Source organism: Cydia strobilella, chromosome 1, assembly GCF_947568885.1.
Source record: "Cydia strobilella chromosome 1, ilCydStro3.1, whole genome shotgun sequence".
In the NCBI taxonomy this organism is placed as follows: domain Eukaryota; kingdom Metazoa; phylum Arthropoda; class Insecta; order Lepidoptera; family Tortricidae; genus Cydia; species Cydia strobilella.
In genome coordinates, this window is record NC_086041.1 from 28,274,047 (window position 1) to 28,285,347 (window position 11,301).

General features: G+C 35.2%; 1 protein-coding gene across 1 annotated transcript; it reads right to left on the reverse strand.

Annotated features, from left to right (window-relative positions):
• Positions 1–2,666: 2,666 nt before the first annotated feature.
• Positions 2,667–6,077, reverse strand: LOC134747437 (uncharacterized). The gene is made up of 2 exons (XM_063682064.1): positions 5,807–6,077; positions 2,667–2,951 (listed from the first exon to the last, which is right to left on the reverse strand). Exons 1-2 carry the CDS (start codon positions 6,021–6,023, stop codon positions 2,680–2,682), a joined length of 489 nt encoding a protein of 162 aa, XP_063538134.1. The 5' UTR covers positions 6,024–6,077; the 3' UTR covers positions 2,667–2,679.
• Positions 6,078–11,301: the final 5,224 nt, after the last annotated feature.

The window sequence follows — 11,301 nt, forward strand, 5'->3', positions numbered from 1 at the left end:
GGCTCAGCGATCATAATCTACAACTAAACCTAAAAAAGACAAATTTAATTCAATTTCGACCCCATCAACGAACCCCATTAAATTTTGATTTCACTTACCTAGATACCCAAATTCAACCAATAAAGCACTGCAATCTCCTCGGCATAGTCATTGACGAGAATATCAATTGGAAAATGCATATAGATAAAATTAGCTTGAAAATATCATGCTTTGCTTATGCCCTCAGAAATATTAAAAAAACCACAGGGTTAAAAACGGCTCTTAGTGCTTATCATGCATTTACCCAGACGTGGCTCCAATACGGGATCAATTTGTGGGGTAATAGCACAAATAGTGCAGATTTATTCATATTACAAAAAAGGTGTATTAGAATATTAAGTATTATAAAAAACTACTTGTATATACTTGTTTATGTTGTAAAAACTTCGCCAGTTTTTTTGGACTGCCGAAGGTGACCTTGAGAAGAGATTTGGTGGTAATTTGGTAAACTACTTGGCCGGGAGCTTGCTATGCTTATCGTGTCTTAAAAAAAAAGATGTTTTTTTTTTATTTATTTTTTATATAAATAACAATAAATTAAACATCTATGTACAATATTAATATGTATGTATCAAGAAACATAATTATAAACTCTCATGAATAGTTTTTTCCCGTCACTGTTCGGAAATGATTAGACTGGATTTAAGTAGTTTGTTTAATGAATGGTTAATTTTTGCAATACACTTTGCAAAAAATAAGCATTCATGGGACTATCTATACTAAAAATAATAATAATATTAAAATATTAGGTAACGCCATTAAATTCTAGTGGCTGTAAAATTACCAATCTGTTAATGGTCAGTAGGTATAATATGAAAATGTTTTCCTCTGTAAAATAATTATAATATGAAATATTAATTTATTTCCTCACACTCCTCACAGTAGGTGTGACAAACGCTATAAATTCTCGGCCGAAAGCGCAATAGATGAACTTGTATCTTTGAGGGAACTAACCCATCCCATCCATCTATTTCTCACTTTCCAGACTCTTCAACAATGTACTAATATTATTTAATACTTAACAATAATTTGACATTACCTATTCGGTAACGCATAGCTGGTTATCTTGTCACTCTTGTGTAGTTTATTATTATTAAGTGAACAGTTAACTTGAGTATGAGTTGAGTATTAATGAGTATTAATTTTACTAGGAAACGATCTATTTATTTATTTTTATTGAATACCTATATACCTCTATATAGTCTATATTATCAGGATGTTTTGTTTATTTACCAGGATTGCTCAATTCGCTATGCAAGTCGCATTCTGGTAAAACAACAACACAATTGAATGCTAGTGATTCTCGGACATTTTTTGTACTGAGCAAAGTGGAACGGGAAGTGGAACCAACCGCCACACGATCTCATTTCCTTTTACAATAAACGTAAAAAAACTATCACAGTTTTCACCTTGTACTTTGAATGTCTTGTAAAGACAAAGCAAAGTACGATATAATTCCAATATTTTGTCAACAAGTAAATGTGATTTTTCTATTCTAAATTTTTTTGCCTATATATTTGTATGTATTGCAATGTCTATAATAAATAGTAATGGTCATACTCAGCATCATTTCTCGGGTCTAATGTGTTTCTTTATTTTTAGAAAGTTATATGGCTAACGGCTGCTACAGTAGGTACATACTCTGAGAAATAGTCTATATTAAGCTATTACTAAATACTTAGAAATAGTTACAAAGAATATACGGTATTTACATAATTAATAAGATAATGACATAGTTAATTAAAGCCTTTGCATAATAAAATGTCGATAACAGTGGCGGCGTGGCGTAGGTTGGCACCCGGAGCGGTTTTTTATTGAACACACCAAAACATAGAAATAATGCTTGACTTGCTTACGGGAATTTATTATAAAATTCTCTGTTAAGTACATCATCGAAAGTTATTGTCTTGTCTCCGCTCCCCCCTCCCCCCGTACGCCACCACTGCTTGATAGTCAGTTCAAAAAATGCCGACCGCTAATGATATTAAATACCACAAAAATGCACTGAGTTCATGTAATTTGCGTTATAGTGCCGGAATAAAAGGTCATTATTACAAATAACGAATACCAAACATAGGTACTCGTTGTACCCCGGTCTTTTCCTTAAAAATATGCATTTAATGAGAATTGTCCTGACAATCTTCTGTATGGGCATGTTTTCTAAAATACAAGTCGACCTAGGCTTTTCTTCATGTCAAACTGTCAAACATGTCAAACTAATTCACATATGTACACAACCACTCATGGATACATTTTAATAATTTATTAATTATGTACCTAATATGCATTAGGTACTTTACCTACCTACCGCATTCACAATATTTTCTCATATTTAGCCCCGATGAGAAAATGAATTACGTACTCGTGATACTACATACTCATTATATTCAATGTGTGATTATTTATTACACACTTTAATTACCGTATTGCTCTCTGTTTGTATGTACTTTATTAGGATATTCCTTTCATTTGCAAACCATTTTCAATAAATTGCTTGACTAAAAACAATAAATAAAAGTTCTCGACTGTAATTGAATATAGAATATTTTGTAATTTTAAATATGGTCGTTTTAAGCTTACCGCCTTTTCAACCGAAAAATAGCATATTTAAAGTCACACATTTTATTTGTTGATGCATCCTCAATTAATATAAGCTCCGTATTCTTCCATTTGCCCATGATAGCCGTAGTGAACATCTGCAATTTGCTCCTCCTTCCTTCCTTTGAAGGTGTTGTGGTTTCTAAACGCGTTGAAGAGGATTAGGGCCAAGGCCAGCTTGCCGACCATCATGGACTTGAAGAGCATGAACTTGAGCATGCTGAGGAACATGGGCACGATGGTGGACTGGATGATAAATGGCATGATGAACATCGGCAGGATGCGCTCCATCAGCTTCTTCTGTTTACCGCGACCTGCAAATTTAGTAGGAACTAGGTATATACATATTTAACACTTTAAACTCTAGCGTTTTGTCCACATAATTAATGTCGGTGTAATTAATGTCGGAAAAAAGGTAAAATAATGAAATTTAATCGCGTTAGACGCGTTAATGACATTGATGACATGATGTGTATCAAAGCGAAAGGAGGCTATTTTGATGACAATTAATTTTTGTTGCATAAAAAAGACTAAGTAGTTTTAATTTTTAACTTATTTTGTACTAGTTACGTAAGTTGGTACTTAATAAAATAATTGGAAAAAACTTTGTCAACGTAGTTTTGGGCCACCTGTAAGTATGTAAATTTCATTGTTTATATTATTGTTCCGCTTCCTATGCCTTTAGTATGCCTGCCATGCTCATCCAGGCATCATGCCTCCAAAATATAAATGAAAAACCGAAAAATGGACCTTTAAACCACTCTTTCCCCCCCGGCTCAAGGGCTACGGCCGGGGACTTTTAATATGTTCACCTCCTAACTAGTCCAAACAAAGTTACGAAGTCAAAAATTGTGTTCCAAGCATTGTTCGATGCCTTGTCAATGATAATGAGATTTTATATCGTTTTACACCTAACAAGAAAGCGTTGTGTACTAATTGTATAAGTGTCATAATTATTAAAACGCAGTTGAAAAAAAATGGAATGCACATTATTGCATTTCACTTTCTTTGCAGATGGTTGATCGATTTAATGATGGCGGCATGCCCGGGCCGCGACAGGCGGCTGCTCTGATTATTATACACGTCAGACACGAAAGGCAATTTCTACTTTCTCGTGGCCAAATTTCGTGGCTGGTTTACAAAGGACGTTATTGTGAAAAAATTTAATTTTTCGCAATTCCAGTATTTTGTAGACTTTCAAGCTGAAGAACTATTGTTTACTCTTCGAACACAATCTCTATATAGTTTTGGAATCAAATGCGTTTTTCTTACTTTTCTTTAATGCGTCGTGGGCGGGTGCCATCATAGTTATTTACGATACAAGTGCGGAAAAGAGGAAATTCGAAACGAGTGGCGATAAATTAAAACACAACCGCAGGGAGTGTTTTAAATCGACTTGAGTTGCGAATAAGCTATTCGCACGTGTATCGTACAACATTTTACAGTACATATGGCCCTTTAAACTTTCGACATCAAAGATAGATATAACTCCGTAATAGATGGATACAGTCTAAGGAAAAAACGTGCCTCGAAAATCACGAAAATTTGATTCTCGATAAGATGGCACCACTAGTTTTGGCCTACTCTCGTATAGAGGGCGTTGACGGTTTCGTTTGTTATTTATAATTTTAACGCATATCCGTTAAAGAACATGGGTCAAAATCATATAATAATAATTAATGCAATTAAAAAAATCATTTATCCATGTTTGAATACATTTTAACGTATTTTTATAAATCTTTATTTTTAATTTGAAAGTATGTCGATAGATGGCAGTGAATTTACAGTGGTTACAAAATTTACTATGACAGTACCGCTCTATCTTATTATATCCTCTTTGGACATATGCACGAAAAGTGCTCTTTTACGTACTAGTGGTGCTAACCATATGTACTGTAATAGTAGATTGTTAACCAAGGGATGAAAGGCACTCATTTCTGCCGAGGTATTTTGGCGCTCGAATGCAGTGAGAGCGCCAATAGTCTGAGGCAGAAATGATGCCTTTCACCCGAGTTAAACACTCTACTTTTCATTTCGAATACGAGGAAAGTAAAATGCATGTATTTTTTTTAAAACATGACTAAGTATACATTTTTATAGTATTTCTTGAGGGTACTTTCAATTAACAATTCAGACAAAAGTATCGTTATTTATGGAATGGAGAGTCAAATATCAAAATGAAAAATTTATTACAAATCCATTTAAACTCAAATTTCAATTGCGTATCGTAAAAAAATTAAAAAAGTCGTACTTCGAACGTAAAATGCTCTAGTGCAGACACGTATCATTTTCTGCGCACCTTTTAGAACAACAATGACCCTCTTTCAGAGCATGAGAAATGAAAAATATTTTGCTACATCATAATAACATCACTTTAGTATTCGTGCCCCGAGTTAGCACAGCACGGGTAATATTAATACCTTAATACTATGCACGATGCGCTTAAAATTTAATTATAAATGAGTTGAGTCAAACGGTAAATATTATTTAAGTACTATTTTATTCAAATGCGATTCGACTGACTTCAACAACTCGTTTACCGGTACATATAAAATCTGCTTTCATTTCTGCTTTTGAAACTGATTGTAGTTAAACTATGTGCAAAAGGTATTTTGGACTATCAGTGTTAAACATGGGAAAAAGAATAATTGAGAATACCTAGCCTATTTAGCCTGTATTTTTTCCATTGTTGTCAATTTTAATCTAGTCATATCAATTTAAAAAAGAAAAACACATGCATTGTAAAACTAATGTTTTAGGTACAATGCAGAATTTGTATCATGATGATTGTCTGAAAAAAGAGATTACTTAACTACATTTGATTAAAGGGTTCTAATGTACCTATGTATGTACATATGCAGTTGTAAATAAGCCTGCTGTTTGCACAATCCTCTCATTTGCGGGATTTGTACTTATCCGTCAATACCTAATGACAATTTAATTTTCAGTTTTAAATTTTAGTTAACATTAATTTTGTCACGTGTTGTAGCTATAAGGATAATATATGTTTGTATAATTATTTTGACACGTTTTTATTTAAATAAAAAGCTATCTCATTAACTTATAACACGTGCATGTTCCACTAAATACACGTTTAGCTTTTTAACACGGTATACACGGTACACGGCCATATAACAACGAATTTTAATTTAAAAAAAAATCTACACACCTTCCTGTATGCTCCTTGTAGTGTCAATTTTAAAGGAAACTATTGCATTCTCAGTCCTGTTTGTGGTTTCGGGAGTCGGCAAGAGCATGGTGACTCCATCGAAAAGTTCAATTTGTTTTTCAGCACGTACGGGCACATTCTGCGGCGAGACGCCGGCGCCGGCGCCGGCGCAGGCCGCCAGCAGCGCGAGGCAGAGCAGCGTGCGCGGTGCGCCCATTCTGCCGGACACTTTGGCAGTGTACTGCCGCGCATACTCCCCCCTAACAGACCAACAGCTTCGAACTGGGTTCGTACTGAGATCTCGATCTTGCCCTGCATGGAAAATTTCGGAACGAGTTTGCATGACATAACATGCATATAACGGGTGATTTAGAAAATTGCTATCACGTCACGGTGATATAACTTCAATAAAGTCTGATGAATAATTCGCGTATCACACGCAGCTGTTTTTCACGCAGTTTATCATAAATTAATTGAGCATTGACCTTACATTTCCAAACACGTCTATGCTGATTTGTTGTATTTTCGCTCGATAGAAAATATAATCGATTAACCTTAATTTAGCTATTTTTTTATCCGAGCGCAAGATGCGGTTATTATGACATTTTATTGTATTGAAAATAAGTCAATTTGGGAATTTAGGCATTTTGAAACTAAGGCAATTTGAGATTAAGTAAAATATGTAAAAGGGCATTATGATATTTGGCTGTAACGAACCGGAATCTTTTCTTCGTTATGTTAAGTTTAAATAGGAGCATCTGTCAAAATCTAGAAACATGTTAGTGTCAATGGTCGTTTGTTTTATACAAATCGTCATTATACTGACTATATATCCCTAACGAAATTTACTATGCTGGAAGGAGTCAACATGGCATCTAAATATATTCAAACAACTTTCTCAATCCCAGGATTATTGCGATTGTCAAAGACCTTCAGTCTGCAGGGAATAGGTACGGAACCTGGGTGGAACGGAACCGCCGGAACCAGTTAGAAATTGCGAATAAGCTTTATATCTCGTTCATCGACCTCAATGGCTTCGCTTACTTGCTTTTCACCTGTTTGGCTAAGTATAAACAATTACAGTTTTATCAGAGGCTAGTAAGTAAAGGAGACCGACATTCTCCATACAATACCGTATGCATCATCGGTTGGTGGCGCTATAAATTTACTTACTATTATTGCATTTCAGCTTGGTGCGTATGAAAACTGTCGAAACGTAAGTTGGACTTGTCCGAATGCTGGCGTAGGCACAAATGGTAAACGTATAGGTACTTAAGGTTAAGGTTTTCATAACCCAAATAACTAAAATGTTAACATAATAATACATACACACACTACATACTTAGGTATGTAGGTTAAGATTAGTTTGTAATTCCACTAACACTATTTTTATAAGTTAAATATTAATGTATGTAACTAACAACTATGAATTTATGTCCAAAATAAAATTATTTTATTATTATTATTTTATTATAATTTAGCGCCATCTACAACAACGAGAATTCTCACGGCGTAGTCCATACAACGAAGTTTGACAGTCTTCTCTATTGACTAGCTTCTGGTTTTATGTCACGCGCTCGTAAAACCATGAGATTTTTATATTTAATAGAAACTTACCATTGACCCCAGTCTCACTTGACGGATTGTGACGGTAAGTATAGATATAGATCATGATTATCATGAATGAAGCATATACCGTACTATGTCATCAGTTTGTAGTCAAAAGTGGAAACATATGTTATATGTACTCGTAATATACCTATTCGAATGATAAAGCCTAGCATGTAGGCTTGTGTAGTACATGTACTAAAATCAAAAAGACACGATTCCCTCCACTGTACTAGACCGAACTATTCCCTAATGAAGAATCATCGTACTAAGAGCAGAAGCTCTTAGTACGTTTTAGTACACTACACCTGAATGAAACAGAATGGAAGCGAGGACCGAGGAGTGACAATGACAGCAAAGCGATATGATCCGAGTGATCCGACTCATCCGACCGAACTAAAACTAAACGTCGACTCTCTCTGTGTACTACTGTACTAAAAGACCAATCTAGTACAGTTGTGAGATTGCACTAGTTGGGAGCGATCTTTTCAGTGAACGAGCATGCACAACTCTACTAGAATGTGAGTAAGGGGTGTACCGAAAAAAAAAAAACTGTAAATTCCAATGGAAAAAACCTATGCAATTGATAAGGATTTTTGGAATTTAGGATTACTAGAATATGAAGCTACTTTTAATTTAAATAATTATTAGTTTTTAGGGTTCCGTACCCAAAGGGTAAAAACGGCAGCCTATTACTAAGACTCCGCTGTCCGTCTGTCCGTCCGTCTGTCTGTCTGTCACCAGGCTGTATCTCGTGATCTGTGATAGCTAAACAGCTGAAATTTTCACAGATGATGTATTTCGGTTGCCGCTATAACAACAAATACTAAAAACAGAATAAAATAGAGATTTAAGTGGGGCTCCCATACAACAAACGTGATTTTTGACCGAAGTTAAGCAACGTCGGGCGGGGTCAGTACTTGGATGGGTGACCGTTTTTATAGTTAATGGTACGGAACCCTTCGTGTGTGAGTCCGACTCGCACTTGACAGGTTTTATTTATTATTATTAAGTCTGCAGGAGTAATAAGAAGCTTTTTCCTAGCGCATTCAGTGGCAGCTTTTTCCGGAGCTGTTTTTCATATTTGCCTGCACCATCCCAACACCTGCTGGAATTGTTAAAGTTGTTTGGCTGTTTTATGCTTTTCTTTTAATACACTCTTGATTTGAGCCCCTGAATAGTCGAACGAACGGCACTGCAGGATGTATGGTGGTCTTGCTTTGCTTTGCTTTGCTTGCTCTGCTTGATCTGCTTGCTCTGCTTGCTCGCTTGCTCTGCTTGCTCTGCTTGTCTGCTTGCTCTGCTTGCTCTGATTGCTCTGCTTGTTCTGCTTGTTCTGCTTGCTCTGCTTGCTCTGCTTGCTATGCTTGCTATGCTTGCTCTGCTTGCTCTGCTTGCTCTGCTTACTTTGCTTGCCTTGCTTGCCTTGCTTGCCTTGCTTGCCTTGCTTGCCTTGCTTGCCTTGCTTGCCTTGCTTGCCTTGCTTGCCTTGCTTGCCTTGCTTGCCTTGCTTGCTTTGCTTGCTTGCTATTACAAAATGCAACATTTTGTACGAAGGAAATTGTATGATTTTCGACTTGGCCCATAAATTAATAACGTAAATTTTCGGTTACTTTAGCTATCCTAACTTTTGTACGAATCTATATACTATGTTTTTTATAGTTCGTTTCACTTAAGCCGCATATGAACCCCAATTTTTCACGATAAATATGACGGCATGCGGGGGCAGGCGCAAATTATATTACCTAACAATCTTTCTGATGGTCCTAGGGTCACTTGTTCCTAGAGGTCCGCCGGATCGAGACCTCTGTTCAAGAGACAACGTACAAAATTATTTATTTATATTATGAAATCCACGAAACTTCGAGGTAATTTTAAGTGTATCGAAAGCAAGCATTGAGGATGTTGAAAATTTTCTTGCCATTTGGAAAAGATTAAATTTCAGTGATCTCTTCTATTCACCGGTTAGTACTATGCCTTATGGGAAACGGTCGAAGAGATAGTTCAGATCCGTAAACCGCTACCAAATTTTAGTATGCTGTTGGGCATGGTACTGGGTCTCCAAAACTGCCGGGACTGCCGGGAGACAGCGGCACCGGCCATCTACTTCAGCAGAATGACGTCATCAAAATGACTCCCCGCCCGCCTCGTTACGAATATTGCATTTTGCACCCAAACTATGCATTGCACATACACGTGTGGGGTATTAAACGAAAGCCAATATTATATATTTCACTAATACATTATGTACCAAAATATACAATAGTTTAAGAGAAATTTATAAATAAATCAAAATGATGAAGTAAAAAAAATCGATTATATGGGTTTTTCAACCAAACCAAAAGTAGGAAGTTAAAGCAATGTACTACAAAATTAAAGCTGATATCTCAAACCATACACTGATATCAAAATAATCAAAATCAGACCAAAAATGTGAAAATTGTGCATCAAAATGTAGGTATTTGCTAGAACAAATCAAATGCATGAAAGTTAAAAAAATCGAAATTGGTCATTTTCAGGATAATCCGCATAAGCTTCTAGTATGTTATTAGCAATATCAAAAGGATCATAAAACTGCTGGGATACAATCTCTATAGTGCCTGAGTGACAAATAATGGCGTCATACATGTGACCGCTGCCGAAAATTGCAAAATCAAAATTATAACTATACCATGGGTCATACATACACGTGTGCTATACCAAACGAAAGGTTATTAAATATATTATGATTCGTTAATACATTATTTATAAAAACAATGTATATTTTAGGAGCTACAAACAAAGAAAAACCACTTTTTTTGAGAAAAGTTCGTGTATATATATTTTATAGCTCGACTAAAAACGTTATAACAATGACAGCTTAAATTTTTAATTTCCGATAAAAACTGTGGAAGTTGTACCAAAAAAACTAAAGCGCGTCAACAATTCTACCTTAATGCGCTCATATTACGCAAAGAATAGTCCTAATTATGGGGCATTAAATGAAAGAACATTACATAAAATTCATGAAAACGACATTTTGGAGTGGAATCATAATTTATACAATGAATTTGAAAAAAAAAAATTAAAAAAAATATTGATTAAGCAAGTACAAAATAGGTGTTGAAGTCCCTGACTTCTAAGCTAGGTAAAAAAAACCTGTTACAGAAGTCAGTGTCGTCTCCCAGACAATAGAAATAGGCAGAATTTGCTGTCTACGTGTGATGTATTGTTTACATGGAACTACTGAACTGATTTTGATAAATGAGGCGTCAAATTCATTCGCCTTTGTAGCCCGTGCACAAAACTTAAATTTAAACCGACTTTCAAAGGAGGAGATTAGTTCAGATTAGGTACGAAAAGAAACCGTTGTTTTGCTTATTTATCAAACAAATTCAATTTATAAATTATAATTCCACTCCAAAATATCGTTTTCATGTGTTTTATGTAATGTTCTTTCATTTAATACCCGATAATTGGGACTATTTTTTGCATAATATAAGCGCATTAAGGTAGAATTGTTGGCGCGCTTTAGTTTTTTTGTACAACTTCCACAGTTTTTGTCGAAAATTAAAAATTTAAGCTGTGACGTATAGTTGAATAACTGGTTTCTTTTATATTAGACGCAACATTGTTATAACGTTTTTAGTTGAGCTATAAAATATATATACACGAACTTTTCTCAAAAAAAGTGGTTTTTCTTTGTTTGTAACTCCTAAAATATACATTGTTTTTATAAATAATGTATTAACGAATCATAATATATTTAATAACCTTTCGTTTGATATAGCACACGTGTATGTATGACTCATGGTATAGTTATAATTTAGATTTTGCAAATTTCGGCAGCGGTCACATGTATGACGCCATTATTTGTCACTCAGGCACTATAGAGGTTGTCTCCCAGC